Source organism: Morus notabilis, unplaced genomic scaffold, assembly GCF_000414095.1.
Source record: "Morus notabilis unplaced genomic scaffold, ASM41409v2 Scaffold1303, whole genome shotgun sequence".
NCBI lineage: Eukaryota > Viridiplantae > Streptophyta > Magnoliopsida > Rosales > Moraceae > Morus > Morus notabilis.
Window position 1 is genome coordinate 357,600 of NW_010365936.1, and position 25,757 is coordinate 383,356.

Below are 25,757 nucleotides of genomic sequence, written 5' to 3' on the forward strand. Positions count from 1 at the left end.
GAAAAGTTAATCTCATGATAAAATGCTCAATAATGCACAAATTCATAAGATTTAACTAAAGTTACCGTTTTAATGAGAAAATTGATAAACGGTAAGAGACTAAACGTCCTATTTGTACCAGCCTTCGAAGGAAAGGTTATTATGAGACTATGAAAGATATGAAACCGTGACTGAGTTGGATTGGTTAGCTACCCCACTCCTCACTAGTTATGCGCGCTATGGTACAATAGGACAGGGCCCCTAAGAAGTAAAAGACAAGAAAATGAAACACTATGGTATCCGTAAACAAGAATGAGAAATACATAATGATAGTCGTTTAGAATTTTGTAATAGGTTATATGATATGAATGCATTTATGGGTATGCATAATTATTGCATCTGTTATGACCTATTAATACTTGCTGAGCAAAAGCTCATTAAGTTTGTTCGTGTTATAGGAAGCACGGGTAAGGCACCGGCTCCCTAAAACTTGATGCTGGGCATGCAAAGAGGGTGTAGCAGCGGAATGTGGGCAAGTGGGTTGTGGATGTATCACGTGTTTTGGAAACGCTGCTGAACTTTATATATAAAATAAAATAGTGTTTTATGTATTTTGAGGACTAATGTAACAGAATGTTTTCAGAATGCTACATCATTTTAACGTACATGGTAAGAATGAAAAAAAAAATGACCTGAAATTTTAAGAAGTTATAACTAGGGTTGTCATAGAGGTTAAGAAATGATACTAAATATGAGTATAGGATGACGATCAAAAGTTAGGGTCGTCACAGAGACATCTTACGAACATATGTTTTTCTTATTTACAGTCATATAAAGGAGTTGAGGAAACAATGACTGGAATGGTAAAACGGTAATTTTCTATACCATTCTAGTCACTGATATTTACGAAGGATAATAGTGCATTTATTCTGTAGACCGTGTGATAAATTGTATTAACACCATCAGAAAAATAGCGCATATGAATCAAGAGATTAGTCGGCATCAAACCTTTAGTGGAGACGTACGATGTCGGAATTAAATACGTCGATAACTTATCGGGATAAATTAGTCGAGTATTGTAATTCCATAGCTTTGTTCATATGGGTCCATTCGGTCTCAAGGCTAGCTCTAATAAGTGGGAAAATTGAAACTGATGTTTTGTTACATAATTGTGTTTAAATAAATTCATTATGTTATTTTTTATTTATTTGATAATTGAAAAATAAAAAGAATGAATTTGAATTTTGAAATTAATGGTGATTAATTTAAAATTCAAAATAGAATTTGAACATGATTTGATTTGGCAATAAAAGGGGAAGGAAAAATTCGGAAATCCCAAAAGGCAAGAGAGAATTCGGATTTTGATTAAAAAGAGGAAGGAAAATTCGGAAATCCCATCTAGGGTTTGAGTTTTCGAATTTCCTCTTATAAAAAGATATTATTGAAAACCCTAGTGGTGGCTAAGAAGAAGAAGAAAAAAAAATATCTCACTCTCACTCTCTTCCTAGGGTGGCCGGATTTTGTAACAAAATTAGAAGGAAAATTGTTTCCTTAGGTTTTTGAAAAGGAGCCCACTCTCTAATCCCAAAACACTTAGAGTCATAGTCTTGAATTAACGAGTAGTTTGTGGTGTGATATTGTTCATAAATCAACGGTCTTGTTTCACGGCAATTCTCCATCTTGGAACGTGAGATAGTGAGACAAGATCCTTGCGGCCATATTTGATCCGATCGTCTTAAAGGTATGATTGTCATTTTATTCCTTTATCTATAAATATATATCATGCATGTATCTCTCGTTGTGATTTACGTTTAATTTAGAATTAAAAGAGATGTGAAAATTTTTAAAATTTCCGCCTACAAATTTATTGTTGTTTAAATGATTTTTCACTTAAAAATCACAACTTAATCCTACACTTCATTAGCTCTTTCCCAGAGCTAATGAACCAATACAGGGGAATATCATTTGGAGATTTGTAATAACGAGTACACTATATTACAAGAGGTTATGTTTTTTTCTTTTTTTTTAAAAAAAAATTACTGTTTCCTAGTCAGCCAGACTATACCAAGTCCTACCCCTCAAAGAATTCCATCACTTATAAGAAAAACCAAAAATCAATCAAAAAACAGTGTTTGAAGCTATACCTCATATAGCGAGACTATCAAAATCAGGATACCTCAAAGGAAACCTTTGAGATCCTATACGAAATTCGAGCAAAGAAACCACAGAGCCATATTGGTTCCAACCAAATATGATGCCAACCTCTTGATCTAGCAATGTGGGCTGCGAAAGTCGCCCCTTAAAGCTCAGCAGCAAGGGTTAGGAGTCGTTTTAACACCTGAAAATGCACGAAAAGCTTCGGAGTGAAGCTTGTGCACTTCTGTAAACCCTTCCACGGCTACCCATATTCATCTCCACCGAAGATGGCAGGCGACTACGCCATAATGACAGGCTTTGATAATATGTGTTTTAGCAGCAAAATTTGCATGCAACCCTAAACGCTCTAATATCATTAGTTCATCCCGGTTAATAGACGTACAGCCAACTTCAAAACTACCATCATCCATACCAACCATCTATCAGTCAAATTATATTGGATTTATCACAAAGTCCATATTGCCACAAAACTTCAATAAGGGCTAATATTGCTCTTATTTCTCCAAAAACATGTCACTCCAGTGCTAGAAGGCTAATAGTCTTGTGAATAAAATCCTGGACTGTATTAGAGATGAAGATTTCCCTGAAAAAGCAAAAACGTTCTGTAAATAAAGGAGGCATTGATTCCAAGAACATAACAGGGAATGGAAGCCTGATTGAGGCCCGTTTGCCTTAAAAAAAAATCAACACGAAAAGATCCATGGCGACTTTTCCAAGGATTTAGGTGTTTCTGGGAGGAACATGGCGCCTGTAGGGTTTTCTTTCCTCGGGAAACCGAAGGCAAAGAAGAGCTCGGATCATTTTAAGCACCAGCTGCTCTCAGACACATCAAAGAGATTCGCATCAAATTGGGGTACATCCTTGCAGCAGGAGAAAGGTAAAGTTTCATTTGTATTGACGGATCAAGTATTTTAGTCCTTGCAGGAAAAAAAAAAAAAAACATTATGAAGCTTACAGTTAATCCTCATCCTTGTGTTGCAGCATATCCAAACTCTGGGGAGTTCAAGCTCATTTGGTTCACCCATTGGTTCCAAAGAAACAATTGCTGATGGTGAATGCACCTAGTTAAACTCTGCAAGCTTTTACCATGACCATTCCACACAACACAAGGAACAAGTCTTACCCTTCGTGATCAGTTCTTCAAAAAAGGATGTTTCCTCTTTCAACTTAACCGCAGCTGCGGCGGAGATCAGCTGTCTCGATTTTGTCGAAGGGGAAAGTTCTAAAGATGTTTCTGCTAGTGGGGGAGGTTGCAAATAAGAATCCAACTGCAGAAGATACTTTCATTTGCAGCAATATCAATAAACAAGATAAAAAAATAGTATACAGAAAAATATTGTAACAGAATTAATAATTTAAATTTGAGTATATAAATAAATAGACCCTCTTAAAAGTAAAAGGTGTACTATATTGAGGCAAAAAAATATATCTTAGTAGACTGTAGTCTTAAATTCTGTATTATTACTGTTTGCAGGTTTTTAAGATCTCGTTCACTTTGTGGATTTGAGTTTTTAATTCGAACTGAAATGTAACATTTTTTTATAATTTTTCACTATAGCAGAAAAAGTTAATGTGATATTTTTTGAGAGCTTTTTACTGTAAAAATTTAAAACTGAAAATTCGAATCGGTGAAATGAACGAGGCATAAGTATGCGTTTGGTTCAAAGATTCGTACTATGATTCAGATTATGATTCGTAGGTCGTTACAATGTTTTTTCTTACAAAAAATATACGTAAATTGAGAATAATTCTGATTCATGATTCTGAATTTATCGTCCTCAGTGTAAAACATACTACTGCTGTTGGTCTGCCCCAAAAGTCTCAAAGTGGTAGAAAAAATGGTTCAAAGAAGAAGTATTCAAAAGCGGCAAGCTGCGAACCGCCGGCAGGACGGAAACGTCCCCTCTCTTGAGATGTAATTCGTCCACCGTCAGAATACTGCTTCATTGCCATTCTCGGCACGGTTTCGTTTGCTGTTTTCCTTCGGGAACTGGCATTTGTTATGTGGAAGATGTGGCTAAAATCAGCAGAAAAATGGCGCTCTTTTGTTGTCATGTTTTATTTATATTACTAGTTAGTGTCACGTGAGAGTAATTTTATAAATTTTATTCAGCTTTGATTTTTTTCATATTATTATTTTTTAATAATAATGGTTTTAATTGACTGTTATGAGAATATAATATTAAAAAAAAGTTGAAAAAATTATAAAATAAAAATAAAATATTTGTCGTTTGATCTATAGAAAAATAATGGAAAATTTCATTTAACCATTTCTTAATATTTTATAAAGAAACAAAACAGAGAGATAATTTTACAAAAAACACAAAGGTATAACACAATTATATTGTGAACAAAATAATATTTTAGAGGATGACAGAAACTTTTTCAATAAGAATGTAACTTCAAAGTATTATCAAAAGTGGGACAAATAATGAAAAATACATTTTTAATAAAGTAGATTTTTAAACATTCAACAAAAACAGAGCTAATTTTAAAACATAAATTTCAAAAAAAAAAAGTAGAAAGAAAATGACTTGACAAGCCTAAAAACGGTTTAGCAGATAAGAAAAAGTCTGTTTGTTTCCGTTTTCATTTCCATTTTTCACGTTTTTCGAGATTAAAAAATGAAAATGGAAACATAAAATGCGTTTGGCCTAAAAATTTTTTAAAAACGAAAACAAAATCGTTTGTCTTTTATCAAAAATTGAAAACGAAAAAAAGGTGTTTTCATTTTCTCGTTTTCGTTTTCTGAAAACGGATTTCATTTTTTTTTTTCATTTTCTTCTCTCTCTTTTCTGAAACCATTTTTGTCTTATATAATGATGTTTATTTAATATATTTATTTAATATATTATTTATTAATATATTTAATAATATTATTTATTTAATATATTATTATTTTAAATATTATTACATGTTTTTAAAAATTAAACCACCAAACGCAGTTTCAGTTTTTTTTAAAACTAAAATCAATCTCTGAATAAAACTACCAAACGCATTTAAGAAATAATTTCAAAATGAAAATAAAAACGTTTTCATTTCTATTTTCATATAGAAAATAAAAACATTTTGGAACCAATTCCAAACGCACCCTAAAGGTCACAAAAAATAAACAAGGGGGAAAAAAGCAAAATAACAATAACAATAACAACAAAATATAGAGTTCATTTAGTACGAAGATTTAAAGCATAGTAATTCTAATCATGATTCTGAAATCAGAACTATGATTCGTGATGTTGGGTTCAAATCATGATTCAGAATCAGGGGTTTAAATCACCTTGAATCAAGAGGGGGTAGTTTTAGAATTATGAGTGATTTTGGTTTAAAACATCACATCAAATTCTGAATCATGACCAGAATCATCCAAACTGTAAACAAACACTGATTCTGAATCATCTATCTACCAAACGCCCCCAAATGGCTTAACTGTCCATTGAACAATTCCAATAAAAAAGAAAAAGTAAAAGACCACAAAAATACAAAGGGTTAGTTTAGCATTGTTGTGTTGTTAAAAAGTTTTGTTGTTACTATGATGTTTGTAAAAAGTTACTGTGACCAGAAGTATGCAGGTATTTGGTAAATTCATTTTTAAAGCTATTGTGAATACCATAAGCAGAAACTTAAGTGTGTTGGTAAATTATGTATAAAGTTGTTATAAATATGTATAATGGTTAAAATAGACATACTTTATCACGCATATTTTTAGTTAGTTTTGTTTATATCTTCAAGGTCAACATTTATAATATTTTACATATAAATATATATAATTTTAATCTAAAATATTTCTAAAAAATAAATTACTAAAATTTTTATTTATTGTTGTTATTTATAACATTTTGGTAATTAAGAAAAATATTTAAGTAATATTTAACATATTATATTTTTCAAGGATTTTTAATTTTTAAATAAATAATTAAAATATATCTATTTTTTAATTTAGTATAAATAAATAAATGAGTAGATAGAGAATTAAATTTTATAATTAAGGTTATTTTTATCAATATAGACAGTGACAGTAAAAGTATATATGCAAAAGCAATCCCTGACTTGCTTCTCAAATTCTACTATTTTGCAGCAGTTTTTACAAGCTGCTAAATAAAACCGGGATTTAACAAACACTCTGACGTGCTATAGCTTCTCAAAAAAAAAAAAAAAAAAGAAGCTAAAACTGGCCTCTAAAAACAATGCCAAACGAACCCAAAAATAGAAAGACAAAAGTTTCTTATATATAGCCTGAAATTTTCCTTCACAGATAAAAAAAAATAAAGAAATAAATTGTCTAGAATAAAAAAAACACATTTAAATATGAATGTAATTGAAAAAATTATTTTTTTGTGGCGATTAACTAAAAAATAAATTTTATGGAGTCTTTAATAACATAAAATGACTAGAAGAAAATAATGTATTTGGGAATATATTCAAAACAAATTATTTCAATATAGATAAATTAAAATAAAAACATTTCAATTATATTTATTTAAAGATATATGATTTTAGAAAAAATAAAAAGACAAAGACAAACTAAGAGAAGTTTTCTAATAAAAAATAAAGAGAATAAGAAAAAAAAATTGACCAAAATTTTAATAAAAATAAAAAAGAGAAAGAGAAAGACAAACCATGATAAGTTTTCTAATAAAAAATGAAGAGAATAAGAAAAAAAAAATTTTTGACCAAAATTTTAAATAGTGCAAAAAGGGAACTCCCACTTATAATATAGTTATAGATTATAGATTTTTAATTTGTTGGTGTATAGAAATACGCCCGGCATCTCTCACCACCATACAATAGCGTTAAATTACCCTACAACAGTGTGTTGCTGTTATGAAATAGCTATACTTGTATGTATATAAGCACTCTTATATTGTTATAACAATGGAGTCATTAGTATGTAATTTTATTTGGTGTCAAATGAATTGGTCACGCTTTGTTTCTCCCTTACTATTATTGCTTATTGTATTCAATTGGCTTTACAAAATAGGAAGTCTCCCCAGAGAGGGATTTTTTTTTTCTTTTATATAATTTTGTGTTGGCTTCATAGATTGATTTGGTGTTTTTGTTTGGAGATTTTTTTTTTTTTTGGGAGTTTGGGTTTCATTTTAGTTCTTTTTAGAATGTTGGTCATTTTGTTTAGATCGTTCAAAAGATGAATGAAACTAAAGTCAGGAAGCCATAATAATTACAATAAGAATTTAAAGGATATAAAATTATAGTTTTAATTTTTTAGAGGGGGCTTTGTAAAGATATTCTTATGTAAATATAGGGAAACAAAGGAAATAAAAATAAAAAAGTTGAGGCCCCCCAGTCATTACTTGGTTATGTCCCTTGAGTTTATGAAAAACCTCAATGTGTGTGATGTTATCCTTTAGGTGGAAAATCACATGTAAAATTTAACAACGTTGTTATTTTTATCAAATTCAAGCAGTACGTTGGCACTAGTGAATTTTTTTGTAGTTGTAATTTGTAATTTTCTTTATGTCTTTATTGATTTAAAATTTTCTGTGTAAAAGAATTATTTTAGAACTTTCGTTTAAAATTTGTCTCAAAAAAAAAAAAAAAAAAAAACACTTCTAATACCCGAATGGCATTTTCTTAAAACAAAGGGTATCTATTTAATGAATTTGTTTACGATAAACCCTCCTACTAGTACTATCTGTTTCTAATAGTTGTATCCAGTAAAATTTACATTAAAATGAAAAATATATGCAAATTATACAATTTATGACACATATTTGACCGATACAAATAGAGAGAGCTACAATTGAAGTTTTATATGTCCACGTCATTAGTCAGAATAAGAAATTATATTACAAAAAAGAGAGGAAATTATATGATCTTCCCTGTAAAAGTAAGATAAATATGGTTGTTATCTTCACAAGTTGGTATATTTTAAGAAGTGGTGAATAGGATGAAGCACACGTAAGTGGGAAGCATAACAGAGGAATAAAGATACAAGCAAGCAAAAAGATGACACAAAATATGACATTCAGTTATACGGATTGGATTTAGAAATGAAAACTTTATTAAAAAGCTAGTGAAGTGTCGATTAAACTTTGGTCGCCATGTTCAGAGCGTTATTTGGAATTCTAGAAAGTTCCAAACAGTGCTTTCTTTTTTGCAGAAAAAATAAAATAAACTTTGAAATTCTCTAGAATCCAAGTCAACAAGTCTCATTTCTCCATCATACAGAGGGACAAAAAGATGGGGCCCTCATCCAAGTCAGTTATCTTTCCTTTTCTTTTTTTATTTTTCTGTTTATTTGCTTATTATATTATATGTGCACAAAACAATTTTAAAACAACAAAAACCTTGAAATGACATTTTTTTTTTCCCCCCTCTTTTTGATGTCGTAATGCGACGAGAAAAGGACGTATACTTTATTCTCAATAACAAACTTCCAAACGCAGAAGGATGCAACAGTTTACGCGGTAATTCCTATCACTTGGCCTCCACTCGTCCTAATAGAGTTTGAGCATGTGGGCTCCACTCGTCCGACGTGGCACTCGGGAGCACGTGACCACTTCTGTGTGGCCCGTAGACAGCTTCTGGCGGAAGGAGAAAAAAGGATTTAGCACTTCCATCCTTCAATTTTTCAATTTTCACAAATTGGTTCTAAAAACTTTTTAATATTTGTACCTCACTCCCCCAAGTGTCCTAATAGAGTTTGAGCATGTGGGCTGCACTCGTCCGACGTGGCACTCGGGAGCACGTGACCACTTCTGTGTGGCCCGTAGACAGCTTCTGGCGGAAGGAGAAAAAAGGATTTAGCACTTCCATCCTTCAATTTTTGAATTTTCACAAATTGGTTCTAAAAACTTTTTAATATTTGTACCTCACTCCCCCAAGTGTCCTAATAGAGTTTGAGCATGTGGGCTCCACTCGTCCGACGTGGCACTCGGGAGCACGTGACCACTTCTGTGTGGCCCGTAGACAGCTTCTGGCGGAAGGAGAAAAAAGGATTTAGCACTTCAATCCTTCAATTTTTGAATTTTCACAAATTGGTTCTAAAAACTTTTTAATATTTGTACCTCATTCCCCCAAGTGCTAAATAGTTGCAATAGACCCCATTTTTATTCTTTTATCTGTAGTGTTTGGAGGTTGATCTCGAGAATTAGGCGGTTTCTAGCTTATATGTTTACTAATTTAACGGCCGTTAGCAAAATAATACGCATTGCAATTGTTTTGTAACTTGAAGGGATAAAATGTTAAAATTAAAGTTTAGTGACCTCTTAGTTTAGTGACACTGGAGTTTAGGTAGGGTGAGATTTAGGTAAAAGTTGCAGATTCAATTCCGTCTTGTATTAAAAAAATTAAAGTTTAGTACATTAGTATTGTTAAATACCACAACTAATAAAAAATGAATCTCATCCATAAAAGTTAGGATAATGCTAGGAGATATATACACTAATAAAAGGTAGGTACATAAGATTCGCCTTTTATTAGTTGTAATGTTTAATATTAGTGGTACTCCAAACATTTTTTTAAGACGTGGTATGGAACACATTATAGAGTGTAATGCTAAATCAGTATGCTAATGTCAAATTTTAGTATTCAAGTAACAAAATCACTATTTAATACAATTCTATTCTTGATATTAAATTTTAACATATAATGTTTAGCAATAAATTTACAACTAAATATAACATATATCAAATTTTAACATTTAATTACTATTAGTCAATATGTTTGCCGTTTCATTTAATTGTTTAAAATATTATGATTTTAAAATTATTTTGAAATTTTAAAATTTACTTCTACAATTTTAAAACTTAATCAATATAAACACGAACTATTAGAATATATTAACTATTTTATTTTCATAATTTTTTATGCTAAATATGCTATTAGTATTAGCATAGTCTTCGTACAGTACATGGTCTTGGTATAGTATACGGCGGGAGGCGACTTTTGATCAATGCAACTCAAGCAATACGGAACTGAATACATCTGATCAAATAAATAGTTCTTCACTTCACCCACTTCACTCTGCGATAGTTTTCCTCTCTCCTTGCGCTAACCAAAAAACATTTTGAGAGAGAGAGAGAGAGAGACCAAAACCCCAGAGAGTCACTCTCTTTCTGCTTCAATGTCTCTTGCTCTATCACGATGACTCTTTAACAGTTTCGTTTATCCATTGCCCTTTCTTCACCTCAAATCATCAAACCCAAAAATCCAAAAAAAAAAAAAAAAAAAGCAAAAGAAAATTGGTTGGGAAAAAAAAAGTATGAGTCTATCAGTGCCACGAAATCTGCCTCCCGGGTATCGATTCCGACCCACAGATGAAGAGCTCATGAATCACTTCTTGAGGCTTAAGATGATCAGAGGATGCTCCGACGTCGATGACGACATCGCCGAGGTCGATGATGTCTGCATGTGGGACCCTTGGGAATTGCGTTGTGCGTATTGCTTAATCTTTCCTCTGTTTTTTTTTTCCTTTAAATTTTCTTTTGGGTTTTGTTATATACATATTTTTTTAAAAACTTTTCTGGGTTTGTTTGAATTCAGTGAAATCGAAGATCGAGTCCGATGATCAGATATCGTGGTTCTTCAGTCGCCGAGACCCGAAAAACAAAAGGACCAAAAGGAAGACGAAAACAGGATTCTGGAAAATCACGGGCAAAGAACAAGAAATCAAGGGTCGAGACGGCAGAGTTATTGGAAAGAAGAAGATCGTGGTGTTCCTCACAGGTCCCACTCCTGGCCGTGGGACCGACTGGGTCATTCACGAGTACCATCCCCTTCCTGAGAATGTCCTTCCTAACCAGGTTTATTGTCTTTCCTTAATTTCTCTTGTTATTTCTTATCATATGTTGCTTAGCTTTTTTCTTTTTTTTTTTTTAAATCTTTGAATTTGTACATTTTCTACTATTATTCAATTTTTTTTTTTTTTTATAAAAAAAACCACCACATCGCTTATATATACTGTTGTACATGGATTTAGCAATTCATTTTTAATTTTAGTGCAACCCTGCAACTCATGAGTTTTTTTTTCCCCTAGATATGCAGTCCATGGATCGTAACACTACTCCAACTTGCCTCAAAATAATTTTTGATGAGGAAGAATATGCCTCAAATTGATGATACCATTGACAGAAATTGACTTGAATTAATTTGATTTATTAAATTTTTTATTAAAAAATATAGTCAAGTATAGATTTTTTTAAGAAAAAGATGATTTTTTTAGAGATTTAATTTAAATAAAATAAAAAATATAAGATTTATGGCCTAAATTCACGAAGTAAAGTAAAGAAAATTGATGAAGTAAACACTCAAATTGTTTATATAAGTTACCTAAAAAAAAAAAAAAAAAATTATACCAGTTGTGGAAATACGGATTTGAGTGACGTTTTTACTATGGGTGACACGCAGGTTAACTCGATTGCCACGAAAATTTGGGTCGACACGCACATAACCTAAGTTGCAACTCCTAGAGCCGCTAACTCCATAAACTGCAATGTTATTGAAATCCTAGCGGTAGTCGTTCATGACAAAATTTGCAATATAATTTATGACAAGTCGAGCTTTTTCTTCCCTTTCCAAGATGAAAAGCATATGCACAATAATCATTCATAGATAATGTAAAGCTTTGTTTTTGTTTTTGTTTTTGTTTTTTGTTTCCCCTTTTTCTTTCAGCTGATCGACAGAGTTAGCTATTGCTAGCAATTGTAAGATTGACACTGCAACATCCTCCTGCACTTGAAATTATACGTTGTGTTTGTTCAAATTATGTAGAGTTACTATGTTATCTGCCGCTTGGAGAACAAAGCTGTTGAGAAAGCTGGTCCGCCAGGCTGTGACGACAGTGAACCAAGCTGCGACATCACATCTGACGTCGAAAATTCAGTAGCATCTGCTGCAATTTCAGAAGTAAGAATGAGTGTATGATCTTTTCTACATTTTCAATATCACGTTATTCCTGTAAATCATGAGAAGTTTATGCAAATTATACAAATGATGACTTGATTATTATGTTATGCAATTCCAGGTACATGGTCAAGCAGAAGGGAATGCGGAATTGCTCCCGCAACATTTTCAATATCACGACATCGCATCTGACGTCGAAAATTCAGTAGCATCTGTTGCAATTTCAGAAGTAAGAATGAGTGTATGATCTTTTCTACATTTTCAATATCACGTTATTCCTGTAAATCATGAGAAGGTTATGCAAATTATACAAATGATGACTTGATTATTATGTTATGCAATTCCAGGTACATGGTCAAGCAGAAGGGAATGCGGAATCGCTCCCGCAACAAGTTCTCTCATCAGATGACTGCTTCCTCACTGACGAGGAAATAAATTTCCTCAATGCGTGCTTAGATAACGATCATACCCAGCTCATGCCTGAGCACCATCCTGAAACGGAGAATTCCCTGCTTCATCAGGTTTATAGCTACTTCTTAACTGGTATTGCGATTGCTGATTATAGGGTGGTTGGTTTTTAGTCTGTTGCCTTCCTTTTGCGCTTTTTAGGTACATTTTCTATGGTGCATATGTGGTTGTTGTTTTTGTTTTTTCATCTCTCCATCACATCACTTATAACTAGTGCCCTCCATTGATTTTGCGGTTCCATGTTCATTTTAGTAGCTTAAGATTATTGTAAGAGCAGTTGTTAGTTCAAACGCAAATGTTATTTATTTATTTCCCTGGATATGCGTATTACGCTTTTGTAATCAATAGCTATGGAATGACTTAAGGCCTTGTTGAGGAAGAGGGAGAAAAAACGTGGAGAGAAAAATCGTCCATACTAAATTCATTCCCTCCTATAATAACTCTACCAAATAATGAGAAGTTTTAAAATCCTTCCACGCTTATCCCTCCTTCAACTCGTCTCCTAAACAAGGCCTTAAATTAAAGTAGGAGATCCATAAAGTGCAAAGTTATTCATAATTTTAGTTGTAATAGTTTTTTACAAATTATCCATAGAGTGCAAAGTTATTCATAATTTTCGTTGTGATAGTTATTTACAAATTTACAATATAATTTATACAATTCCAACCTTTCTTCTCTTTCCAAGATCAGAAAGTACACACAAGAATTCCGATTCATTTTTCGCCCCTAAAAGAAAATGGTCACGGTCTTTTATTTCTGAAATGAGGACAGAAAAATAAAATTATGTTAGGTGTTTTTTTCCCTCTGCTTTTATCAGCTTACTGATACAGTTAGATATTGCTAGATGTAAGATTGATATTGCAACATTCTATACATGAAATTATACCTTTTATTTGTTCAAACTATGCAGAGGCCCGATATTACTCACTGCTTAGAGAGCAAAACTGATGAGAATGCTGGTACCCTAGGCTGCAACATAGGCAAACCAAGCAGCGACATCAGAGCTGAAACCGAAAATTCAGTAGCACATCCTGCAATTTCAGAAGTAAGAATGAGCATATCATCTTTTCTACATTTTCAGTATCAAGTTATTCCTGCAAATTATACTGACGTCTACTTGCTTATGTTACGCAATTCCAGGTATCTGGTCATGGAGAAAGGAATGCAAAATTGCTCTCGCAACCAGTTCTCTCACTAGATGACTGCCTGACAATGGAGGATTTAACGCCGAGCTTGTCGGACAGCTTCAATGATGGTCAAAAGAGCAACTGGGTCATGCATGAGCACCGTCCAGAACTAGAGAACAGCCTTCCTCAGCAGGTTTATAGTCCTTGACTCACACTCCTTTTGCTGATTATAGTAGTTTGGTTTTAGTCCATTTCCTTGCTTTTACACTTTTATGATACTTCATTTGAATTTTGAATTGGTACATTTTCTGTTATGCATGTGTTTCTTTTTCCTCACTGTACCAACACATAACTGGTGCCATACATGGATTTGCAGTTCTGTGTTCATTTTAGTAGCAGATTGTTGTCAGAACAATTGTTAGCGCAAACGTGAGCTTTATATTAGTACTATTATTTATTTATTTATTTCCCTAAATATGCAGTCCATCATATCATGATTTGGCAATCAATAACCACGAAGACTTAAGGCCTTTTTAAGTATTAGCTAAGAGGGATGGGTACATAATTTAGGCATGAAAATGGAGAGGGAGACGATCTCTTTCATAGGGGAGCGTTTGGTGTATGGTGATTTAAGAATGGGGATGGGAATCTTTTCAGGTTCCCATGTTTGGTATAACTTCTGACATTTTATTTAAACTTGGGGAAATGAAACCCATGGAATCTACTTTTCCTTGTTTTGAGGTAATTTGAAAATCATCCAAAAGGGTGGGCTTTATATTAATGGGAATCTGAGACCCATGAACCTTGCTTATTGTGTTTGGTGTGAACCCTGATTCGTTTTTCACCCCTAAAAGTAATGGACGCCGTCTTTTATTTCTGTGATGAGGACAGAAATATTGAACTGTATAAGCTCTTTTTTTCCCCCCTTTTAATCAGCTTAGTGACAATTAGATATTGCTTGGATGTAAGATCGATATAGCAACATTCTGTACATGAAATTACATTTTCTATTTGTTCAAATTATGCAGTGGCCCTATCTTACATGCTGCTTGGAGAACAAAACGGATGAGTATGTTGGTTCTCTGGACTGCAACATAGGCAGACCAAGCAGCGACATCACATCTGATATCGAAAATCAAGTAGCACATACTGCAATTCCGGTGGTACGAATGAGCATCATCTTTTCTATATTTTCACGATCAAGTTATTCCTACAACTCATGACAAGTTTATGGAAACCTAAATATCTACTTGTTTATGTTTCTCAATTCCAGGGAGACGGTCACACAGAAGTGAATGCAGAATCGTGCTGGCAAACGTTTTCCTCACCAGATTACTACTACACAGAGGAGGCTATTAGTTTGATCCGCTCATATAGCCTCTGTGATGACCATAACAATTCGCATGCTTTATGTGGATCTGCTGAACCAATAATGTGTCCCGCAGAGTTTCCGGATGGGCGTAAAGCTGATCTGTATGAAAACTACAATGGGGAGACAGCAAACAATCTTTCCAATGACTTCATCCAGCCAAAGTCATTGAAAAGGCCTTATTTCCCCGACATTCCAGCTAGTAATGACACTAATGCTGAAGGAGTCGATGGATGGGTTAAAAGACCCCGTTCATTAGCCCTTGGAGAATGACTCCAATAGCTAATGAGCCAATGCAGGAGAATATCGTAGGAGGTTTCTAATAATGTGCCGTCACATTATTATGAGGGTTGTGATATTCTCCTGTAGGTTTTTTTTTTCCTTTTTTTAATAAACCTTCCTATATCAGCTTCCATATGAAATCGGAAAGTTTACTATTTCCTTGCCAGCCAGAACATACCAAGTCCTACCCCTCAAAGAAAAACCATCCTTGTCCACAAAAACCAACAATCGAATGAACCATTACTGTTTGAATCTATACTATGTATAGCCAGCACTAGCAAAATCATCCTTCTACCAAGAATTCCTTCGAGATTCTGTCCAGAAAGCTTTCTACCCTGTCATAACCACAAGAAATTCCATCCAATTAGGCCTATGGGCTATCCAATGTAGCAAGACAATCATTGCTCATGGATGGACCAAAGGCACCCCCAGATGTCCCTTCTTAAGAAAAAGTCCCTTCTTAAGAAAAGAAATGGCAAAACCAAATCTATTTCCAACCTTTCTTAATCTTGCAACATGGGATGCGAAATCACCCCTTGAAGCTGAGTATCAAGAGTTGAGAGTCGTCTTAACACCCAGTAAAGCACTGTAAGCTTTGTGATGAAGCTTGTGCAGTTCTCTCTAATAGCTATCCTTTTTTATCTTAATCCAAGATGGCAAACGAGGATGCTAAAATGATGGCTTTGATAATGCGTTTTAGCAGCAAAATTTTCTTGCCGCTCGAAATGCTCATATATCATGAGCTCGTACTGGGTAATAGCCAACTTCGTGTCTACCTTTTTCTACACCAACCGCCTTTCCACATTGTCCATATTGCCCCATACTGCAATAATAGCAGTTGTTCAACGAAATGATGCTTGGAGTGTTTAAGCGTTAGTAGCGTTAATAAATTCTCGAGTATAGTAGCAACCGAGAATTGCCTGAAGAAGAAAGAACGTTTTGTAAATAACAGGTACGTTTTGTAAATAAAGGAGGCGTTGACCCGTGTGGCTTTGAAGAACTTAGGTACTTCCTAGGAGGATCATGGCGTCATCGGGTTTTCTTTGCCCGAGGAACCAAAGGCGAAGAAGAGCTCAGATTATGTTAAGCAGCGGCTGTTCTCAGACATCTGGAAGAGACTCGCATCAATTAGGGGTACTTTCATATAGACTGACAGATGAATGAACTTCTGATGAAAGGAATGAAGAAAAGTTTTCGTACGTACGTCAATCATTTATTTCTTTATATTTTGATCTGTTTTTTCTGGAAAAAAAAAAAAAAGAAAGAAAACATTAGGGAGCTTACACTTTCTTGTTTTGTATTACAGCATATCCAGTCTCCGGAGGTTTATCTGTTGGTTCAAAGAAAATCCCAACTTGATGCGACAGTCGAAATACCTGGTGAAACTCTGCGAGCTTATACCACTGACTCCATACAGGCCACAATTCTTGCCCTTAGCGATCGGTTCCCGAAAAGGATGCTTCCTCTGTCAACTTAACAGCAAATGCGGAGGAAACTGGAAACACCTTGTCGGCACGACGACCTGTTCGCTGTTTTCGCTTGGGAACTGTAGTTTGTCATGTGGAGCCTGGTGCTAGAACTCGGCAGAAACATGGAGTTCTTTTGTCTGTTATGTTATGTTTGTCTTTCATAGTGTATAGGAATACCCCTGGTATTTCTCATAACAATACAATTAGCTTTAAAATCCCAAAGCATGTGTGCTGTGATAGAATTGCTTTACTTATATGTACATATAATCACTGTTTTATTATCATGACAATGGCGAGTCCTGTTGCAATCCTGTTTATGCGTACAGCAGGATTTAGTTGCAGTCTCAACCATCTTTGTTCATGGAAGTGAGAGGCTTTGAATGCTTATTGTTTGTATCAAATTACTTTGGCACGTTAAGTATCAAATTAATTATCCTCAAGAGAATCTTGTTAAAATATTAGCTTTTTAAAAATTTCTTTTTTGGTATATTGTCGCATTGCGGATTATTTGGATTATTTGTTTTTTTTTTTTTTTTTTTGGTGAATGGATTTTTTGTTTCATATAGGATCATTTCTCTAATGAAGAATGTGTGGTACTGAATATGAGAATCACAAAATATCAGAGCAGCATTATTTATAAATACCTGATTTTTTGGGGACGAACAAAATGACCCTTTGAATTTTAGTGGACCCTTATCCGATGGTAACTTTTGTGGTGTTAGGGAGACTGTCCGACTTTCATCTGTTTATGCACATGTTCATGTTCATGTACATGCAGAAAACAATAGATAATTTTCTGCAAAGTTACTTCTTCCATATAGTTTTGAAGAATTATTCTCATTTGGAAGATGGAATATGTGCTGCTCAATTCAACAATCTGTAGCGAATATAATTTGAGTGGAAGGGATGTTATAACTAAATTTAAGGCCTTGTTCATTTTACCGTTTCGAATTTTTAATTTTAAGTTTTTACAGTAAAAAATTCTCAGAAAATATCACATTTAATTTTTTTTACTACAGTTAAAATTTTTTAAAATATGTCACATTTCAGTTTAAATTGAAAACTCAAATTCACGAACCGAACTAGGCCTAAATGTTGCAAACAAGATGAGTTATATGAATATTATTCTCTATATTTAACCATTTTGATGCCTCGATTCGCCAAAAAACTGCTGATGGGTATATGGAGATTTTTTTTTTCTTTTGCAGGATAAGTTTAAAAAAAAAAAAAAAATCCTATTTTGGTTTTAATCAAATTTTATCAAACTTCGAGTTAATAATGATTCAAAACTATTTTATTCAACTTCCCCTTCTCTAATTGGTGTCTTGATGAGAAAAATCTTCTTAAAAGCAAACGTAACCAACGAACCAAATGCATCCACAGTAACTTTAGAAACTACAAATTAGGCCTTGTTTCATTGGTTTATCTCAATTTAACTCAGTTTTAAACAGTAAAAACAGTTTAAATTTGAGTTTAGAAAGCACGAAGTTTAAATTATATTTTTTATTTGAACTGAATTAAATTATTTAAATTATAACTTCCCTAATTCAATTGTTTAAATAATTTTTAGACAGTAAAAATGTGTATTTTTTTTGTTTTTTTATACAAACTAAACACAACTTTAAATTTTATTTTTAATTCAAATTAAAATTTAAACTGCACATTTTAATATTAATTCAAATTACAATTTAAATTATACAATTTAAATTTTTTTATTCAAATAAAAAAGTTTAAATCAACGAAATTAAAACCTTCGAGAGCTTACACAGTAATCATTTCATCACGCGTTTTAGTCCGGTCACTATTTTTTATTTTTTTTAAAAAAAGGTCTACGGCTGAAACTGATCGGCTCCACTAATCCTACGTGGCATCAGGTTTCCGTGCCACGTGTCCGAACCAGTGTGAACAGAAGACTACTTCTGAGCTAAGCCAAAGACTTCCTGTCGTGATCAAACTCAAGTCAACAGTACGAAACCTTTCAAGAAGGAACGAGGAAAGAAACCTCATTAATAATCTCAAAAAAAAAAAAAAAAAAAAAAAAAAAAATTTTCCCACACTTTTTCTGTTTCCCCTTTCCTTTTTTTTTTAACTTTATTTTAAAAAAAAAAAAAAGAATTTCTCCACACTCACACTCGCTCATGACTGCTCGCTTCTGCTGAAAAAAGAATAACAAATACCAGACGCTGAAACACAAAAGAGACACCCAATTCGACAACCAAAAATGACATTAAGAAATAAATATCTCTTTAGCTTTTACTCTGTTTCTGCTCTAACATCATGAAATCATTAGTAGCCAGATGACATTTTCAGTTCTCCATATTCCTTTTCTTGTCATAAATCTCTAAAAGACAAAAAAAAATTAAAAAAAAAAGGTTGGTGGAAGAGAAGAAAAAGATGAGTAATATTTTACCACTGCCATCAAAGCTGCCTGTTGGGTTCAGATTCCACCCCACAGATGAAGAGCTCATAAATTACTTTTGGAAGCTTAAGACTACGGGAAAAGATGCCCAAGTCGATCACATAATTGCCGAGGTCGATTTGTGCAAGTGGGAGCCTTGGGATTTGCCTTGTACGTCTAAGACTTAATAATTATCTTTCTTCTTGTTTTTCTCCTTGTGTGTGTTTTTCCTCTTTTAATATTCATTTCTTGTGTTATCGGTTTTGTGGGATTGGTTTCTAAATCTAGCTCAATCGAGGGTCCAGTCGGATGATACACTGTGGTGGTTCTTCTGTCGCCGCGGTCCACGGCCCAAGAGGACGACGGGAACCGGCTACTGGAAGAGCACCGGCCAGGACAAGGACATCAAGGGTAAAGACGGCAAAACTTGCATTGCAAAGAAGAAGACTTTGGTGTTCCATAATGGTCGTCATCCTGGCGAAAAGACCAACTGGGTCATTCATGAGTACTATGTTGAAACTGATAATGCCCTCCTTCCTCACCAGGTTTAGCTTCTTTCTTTTGATTATTATTACTTATGAAACAGTTCTATACTATGTTTGTTGTCTCAATCCTATGTCTTTGTTTGATTTTTGTCAGAGTTGATGCAATTCATGAGCTCTGTTATTTAGATTTAAGTTAATGATGGACGAGTCATCTGTTGTTGTCTAGTGACTTGAATTGATATGTCATATTGCTTGAAGAGACAACACATTGATAAAATTTTGACTTTGATCAATTTGCTTTCATTTTTTGGCAACCAAAAGGGATGTAGAGTTACTTTTGGATTTGTCATGCATTTAGACCAAGTGGGTGTTGGAATGCAAACACAGGATCACATGCTCTGAACTATGTTAATTTATTAATTCTCCAAAACTTTTAAGGTGTTTGGAGCTGGGCAAACAATAATATTATATCCTAACGGGTGGGTGTAGTCCCATGTCTGCCGCATCCATAAACTCAAATGTTATTCATAGTTTTTTGATAATAGCCCTTCTTTATGATACAATTTATTATTTCTTTTTCCTTGTTTGCAATATCCAAAAATCGATTCATAATACATAGATTTAGTTAAAACACACAAGTGATTCTGTTTCTGATGTATAGGATCTGATTTTTCTATCAGGTGATTGACTATTAACTATTGTCACCACTTTTTATGATTGGCGTTGCCAACATTCTACTTTTGTTATTTAAATTCTGCAGAGGGCCTATGTTGTTTGCCGGTTAAAGAAAAAATCAAATAGCACGGTTAAGACTCCCAACGGCAATGAAGGCCAGCCAAGTAGAGACTTCACTTCTGATTTTGAAAATCTAACAGCACAACTTGAAATTCCAGGGGTAAATTAAGAATAAGCATGGTCTTTTTTAGACTTTCAATATCGAACTTTTCCTATGGATCCATAAGAAGTTATTCGAATCTAAACTTACTCTTGTTTATGTTTTTCTATTTTAGGTACATGGTTATCCAGAACAAACACTGGTTGACAACTGGCCGGAAATGAGTTTGCAATTTCCAAATGGCTCTTTATCGTATGGAGCTGATGAATCCGAAGAGTGTCTTGATGAGTTTGCGGATTCGCTTATTGTTGACCCGGATGAAAATGGGGAAACAGCAAACAATGTTGTTAACATTTTCTCCCTGCAAACATCATTGAAAAGGGCGTATTTTGAGGATGATCCAGTTAGCAGTGACACAGACACGGATAGAGTCCATAGACGGGTAAAAAGATAGAACCTATAGATAAGGTCATCATAATCCTTGTCATAATGTGAATGAGAGACGCATTCTTTCAAGTCTCCTTCTGATATGCTCCCATAGTGGTTCACATATCAGAAGGAGTCTTGTAACAATTTGACTCTCACTCATACTGTTACAAGGATTATGCTGGAATTGTCTATAGATTCTATCTCCCTTCGTTTTTCTGCTCAATTTCCTTGATCAGCCCCAATAATTAGTAGAAAAAACATTATTATTCAAAGACACGTGAGAGAGAATGATGTAAGGGGATTTGGCTATAAGTAGTCGTTTTTATATTTTTATTGTCGTTTGTTCTAGCTTATTAATTTAGCTTTGTTTTGGTATTAGTGTGCCATTTGTCTAAGTGGTTATTTTGTTATCGATTTGTGTGTGAGCTATAAATAGCCACATTACCTATTGTAATATGAAGACTTGAATAATTAACATATTGAATGCAGAGTTTGGGTGTGTTCTCTCGGTTTTTCCCCTTGTGGGTTTTCTTTAGGTGGATTTAGAAAATCTAAGTCCCGTCCTCCGTCTAGGTTAGGCCAACAAAATTCTATCTTCTCCAATCCGCTGCATCAGAGAACACCTACACCTACATTTAGATGCTATCCACATAATCAAACAATCCCAAATAAAAGCTCTAACAGCACTTGTAAAGAAGCTTCTGCAGTTCTGTTAAGACTTGGAAACTGTTAGGTTTGTGGTCTTTTTTTATTGGAAAAACGTACGGTAGCTTATAGTTTTTGCCTATTACTTGTATCACAGAATATCAGTTCAAGCATGTTTGGTTCACCTGATGGCTCAAAGAGGGTCCGACAGATGAGGATGGTGAAAACACCTGGTGAAACTCTACGAACTTCAGTGGGTGAACATGCCAGAGTAGAAACAATTGATCCACTTCATAGCCGGTTCTCTGAAGAGGATACTTCCTCAGATGACTTAATTGAACTTATAGGGGAGATCAATTGTATGAGTTTAGTCGAAAAGGAGCGTCCGAAATCTGTTGTTGTTAGTCGAGAAGGTCATCAGAGAAGGATCCAAGCACAGAAGAAAGTTTCACCACCCGCAATGCGAGGCACCAAGGTAAGAAAATCAAGATACAGAACTAAAAATTCACTGAGGAGAAAAAGTAGGAATGTGTTTATATTGAAGCGAAAGTTGATAAATGTAAGGATTCTACTCTAGCTTGGTAATGTTCAAGTCTATGTTATTTCTATAAAATCAGGTCAGAGAAGCTGCAAAACATAATAGCACTGCTGTTGAAATGCCCCTAATGGAAAAGCCTAGCAAAGAGTCTCAAAATGCTGGAAAAATGGTCGTCCAAAGCAGCAAAGTGGTGGAGAAGCATTTGAAGTCAGCAAGCTGCGAATCATCACCTGTGAGCAAATGGAAGAGTTTCTTCACTTTTGAGGAAACATCCTCTCTTTCGAGGTGTAGTTCGAAGTCGCCATCGGAATACTGCTTCAACGCAGTTGCGGGGACGATTTTGTTTGTTGCTTTTGTTCGAGAATTGGTGATATATGGAAGCTGGTGATAGGACTCGGCAGCAAAAGAGTCATTTTCCTACGGTTTGTAATAATATAAGGGTACTGTAATACCCAACGCCACGCACTAATGGAGAGTGGCTCAGAAGAGTGTTCATAAAAGAAAACTATCTTTTATTAGTTGTAATGCTCAATACTGGTAGTGTCCCTCCAAGTATTTTTCAACAGTACAACGTAGTTATGTTCTTGTTGGGTATATATAAGGTTGAACTTTGAATCTTTGAATCCAAAAAGGATGTATTATGCGGTGTTGGAAGTCGCCATGGCTTGTGTAAATAGGCGCCCTTCCATTTTCATGACTTGATATAGTTGCGGTTCAAATGTGGAGTTTTGATATATGTTGTTTTCGGTTGATTTTTGTTTTAATGTTGACTTTTATATGCATGCAGGTCATTACACTTACAAGCAAATACTTTTGTTAGTTGCTTTGTTTTAGTAGTAGAGTTTGTCCTTGTTTACTTTAGAATGCCATGTGTTAAAAAAAATGCCATGTTTAGGAATCTTCTCCGGTATGCTAACATGTCGGTAGGTTAAGTTTTCTGTCTGTCGGATCTGCATAATTTACGTACTTTTTAATTTTTACGTAATTTTATATAGATTTAATAAACATAAAACTTTACCTACCAGTATGCGAGGCGTACTAGAAAGCTTAACTCACTTGAAAAGCTATGAAGACCTACGCGCTAGCCAACTGCGCCACCAACCCTTGGTGTTGTTGTTATTCGACATTTTTTATACATACAGATCTTATTTAATAAATAACTCTTTATTTGTTTTGGCTGTATAATAAATAATACAAGGTTCTAATTTGCAAATAGAAGAGAGGAACGATTTGTGCTTTGACTGAAGGTTTATAAAAAATGTAAAGGACTTTTTGAGAGGAAGAAACTTCATTTTGTAGAGGAATATGAAGCAGCTGAACATCTTATCGAATATGGATGATAAGTTAATTTATGTCAAACTGATGTACATTATTAACTCCAGTTAAATAGAAACAATTACACAAAATGTCTACTTATAGAATGTAGTTAGAGCAATTGGGAAAAAAAAATGGTCTGCTAGGACAAACTGGGAGGTTAAATACATCCTTCAATAAGTCGAGAATATTATGCTATGATTATATTTCATTACACAAGCAAAAATGCCCTCTGAAGAACAAAGAAGATATAAATAATGTGATCGCTTCGCACATCAAGCATTTTATACCCATTTACTCTCACTACTGCAGCCTCAAATAGAAAATAAAAAATAAACCGTACTGCATTTTAATTGCAGAGAACTATTGATAAATGAGAAATTGGTACTATAACGTTCTTAATTCCAGCGCCTGTGTGACCAAAAACTTCATCAAATGTGCACTGAAGCAGGTCAATACACATCTACTCATAGCTGACTCAGTGATCACTGGTTCATTGAAAAACAAAACAACTCAGTCAAAGGCATGACAAATAAACAAGAAATTAAAATGACTCAAACTGTGGAAATCCCTCCAAAATGAAAAAAGTACCAAAACGGGTTGTTATCATCTCACCTTTGAGAGCCACAATGTTGGACGACAAAACATATAAATCAATGATGAAAACCACAGACGATGGAAATTCCCAGACCTGTAAAAGCCAAGCTTAGAATTTAATGTCCAATTATTGAAAAGAATCACTAGAACAATGAGATAAAGAAAACAACTAAAACCATACATACCATCATAGCAAAAAGACACATCTTGAAGTAGCTTGAAACAAGGATTGCAAGAAAAATGTCTTTGTACCTGCAATGAGTATGTGATTATCAGAAAGAAGCATTTTACTACTATATCTTTTTTTTTTTCACTTTTATATTTCACATAGAATTGTGCCCATGTTCATAATTATAATTCCCACCGAAAACACCTCCACTAGAAAGAAGTATAAAACCTACCCCCAAATGCTTACCTGAGGGATCCGATGGAAGTACTCAAAAAAATTCTCATGGCAAGTAGAAAAGTAGCAAAAAACATCAAGTTCCCAATAACTACGTCCATCAAGACCTAACAATTCAAATAAATAAATAAATAAAACAAAAAACCGAATTTCTCCGTCCTTGTACAAAGAGATGAAAACCCGATTGACATGTTATTCAAATAAACATGGCAACCTTTTGACATGTCCAAATGAAAGAAGCAATGCTGGTGGAACTCCATTCTTCTTTGCTTCTACATATCAATAAACTCCTATCTTTGAACTTGTTAAGGTACTTAACTATGTGCCTACACTTTGTGGAGAATTCTGTTGTAGGGGTAATAGGACACAGCTCAAAACCGTCAGATTATATCAGAATCATATCAGTCTAGAAAACGTATGACAAGTCAACTCTACCCTACCAATAAATTTTTTTTCTTACCACAATTTTCCCAAAAATACACACACACACACACAAATATACATACATACATATATAATACACAAAAAGATTATATTTTAATGGACAGAGAAGTGGAAAGGATACAAGCATCCAAAAGAAGGAACCCAAAACTCAATTTCCAGAGTAAACCCTGCGAAACCACCACCAAAAAAAAAAAAAAGAAGTCAGACAAGGCCAGAGGACCAAGCTAATGAAACGAAGGAAGGCAAAAACAGTACCTTAAAATTGAGAGTCTGTGAACCTAGCACGTTATAAAGTAAATGTCTATATGCTTTTGGCTTGTTCACAATCAAATCAATAACAATAATCTGCTCACAGTTCCACACAAAAACAAAAACAAAAAAAAAAAGCTACAAGCTTCAGTATCAAATTAAAAAAAAAAAAAAAAAGGAGCAATGTTGAAAAAAATAATAATAATACCATAATTTCGCATTCGATATACTCATCGGCAACCGCTTTACAATTCTCCTGAAAAAAAAAAAAATTTGAAAATTTTGAGAAATTGAAACAAAAGGAGATTGAAAGAAGGAATTTTGATTGATTTTTGCACTTACGCACTTCATGAGTCGGATATTGCCCGGAGAGTATTGAACGAAGAGCGAATTCGTGCCATACCCGCACTCAACACATCTGTACTTCATCTTCTTCGATTCCACTTGTGTCGCCGTCGAATTCGAAGGCGCCGATTTTTTGACGTTTTTTACGTTTTCTGATAAGGTCTATGGCTGGTTTCGACGACGTGATCGGAGATTCTGAATCAATCTCCGTCACGGCGGGTTATGTTTCTGTTTGGCGCGGGGGAAGATCGGAGGGATTATGGAGTGGAAAAGCCGGAGGAAAACAGGAAGGATTAGAAATCCGTTTGGTCAAACAGTTAAAACTAAACTGGCTGACATGTTCGTACTTGTATGGGATCAGGA

At 34.1% G+C, this 25,757-nt stretch overlaps 3 protein-coding genes across 4 annotated transcripts; 2 read left to right on the forward strand and 1 right to left on the reverse strand.

Annotated features, from left to right (window-relative positions):
- Nucleotides 1-10,071: 10,071 nt before the first annotated feature.
- Nucleotides 10,072-17,023, forward strand: LOC21402539 (NAC domain-containing protein 60). Of its 2 annotated transcripts, none has more exons than XM_024172686.1 (10): nt 10,072-10,529; nt 10,639-10,898; nt 11,866-12,000; nt 12,119-12,226; nt 12,345-12,518; nt 13,376-13,510; nt 13,606-13,785; nt 14,621-14,755; nt 14,866-16,443; nt 16,550-17,023. In XM_024172686.1, exons 1-9 carry the CDS (start codon nt 10,358-10,360, stop codon nt 15,232-15,234), a joined length of 1,668 nt encoding a protein of 555 aa, XP_024028454.1. In that variant the 5' UTR covers nt 10,072-10,357; the 3' UTR covers nt 15,235-16,443; nt 16,550-17,023. The 2 variants fall into 2 exon arrangements, with proteins under 2 accessions (XP_024028454.1, XP_024028455.1); XM_024172687.1 differs by having other exon boundaries at nt 14,866-16,439.
- A 1,797-nt stretch (nt 17,024-18,820) lies between these two features.
- Nucleotides 18,821-22,776, forward strand: LOC21402541. Its single transcript, XM_010108822.2, has 6 exons — nt 18,821-19,281; nt 19,399-19,655; nt 20,356-20,490; nt 20,606-20,872; nt 21,662-21,979; nt 22,122-22,776. The coding sequence occupies exons 1-6, from the start codon at nt 19,107-19,109 to the stop codon at nt 22,428-22,430; spliced, it is 1,461 nt and encodes a 486-aa protein (XP_010107124.1). The 5' UTR covers nt 18,821-19,106; the 3' UTR covers nt 22,431-22,776.
- Nucleotides 22,777-23,503: 727 nt separating this feature from the next.
- On the reverse strand, nt 23,504-25,757 carry LOC21402542 (protein arv1 homolog). The gene is made up of 9 exons (XM_024172720.1): nt 25,392-25,757; nt 25,258-25,305; nt 25,056-25,145; nt 24,922-24,967; nt 24,571-24,650; nt 24,369-24,463; nt 24,139-24,205; nt 23,972-24,047; nt 23,504-23,844 (listed from the first exon to the last, which is right to left on the reverse strand). The coding sequence occupies exons 1-9, from the start codon at nt 25,476-25,478 to the stop codon at nt 23,744-23,746; spliced, it is 690 nt and encodes a 229-aa protein (XP_024028488.1). The 5' UTR covers nt 25,479-25,757; the 3' UTR covers nt 23,504-23,743.

Bases quoted from the DNA above. Each gene is read 5' to 3' on its own strand.
- LOC21402539 (XM_024172686.1), top strand. From the start codon at position 10,358: ATGAGTCTATCAGTGCCACGAAATCTGCCTCCCGGGTATCGATTCCGA. The intron at 10,899-11,865 runs GTTTATTGTCTT...CAAATTATGTAG, and splicing joins AGAATGTCCTTCCTAACCAG to AGTTACTATGTTATCTGCCG. The intron at 13,786-14,620 runs GTTTATAGTCCT...CAAATTATGCAG, and splicing joins AGAACAGCCTTCCTCAGCAG to TGGCCCTATCTTACATGCTG.
- LOC21402541 (XM_010108822.2), top strand. From the start codon at position 19,107: ATGAGTAATATTTTACCACTGCCATCAAAGCTGCCTGTTGGGTTCAGA. The intron at 19,282-19,398 runs GTACGTCTAAGA...TTCTAAATCTAG, and splicing joins GGAGCCTTGGGATTTGCCTT to CTCAATCGAGGGTCCAGTCG. The intron at 20,873-21,661 runs GTAAAAAGATAG...CTTGTATCACAG, and splicing joins CGGATAGAGTCCATAGACGG to AATATCAGTTCAAGCATGTT.
- LOC21402542 (XM_024172720.1), bottom strand. From the start codon at position 25,478: ATGAAGTACAGATGTGTTGAGTGCGGGTATGGCACGAATTCGCTCTTC. The intron at 24,651-24,921 runs GTATCCTTTCCA...ACAAGTTCAAAG, and splicing joins GTTCCTTCTTTTGGATGCTT to ATAGGAGTTTATTGATATGT. The intron at 23,845-23,971 runs GTGAGATGATAA...TCAATGAACCAG, and splicing joins CAACATTGTGGCTCTCAAAG to TGATCACTGAGTCAGCTATG.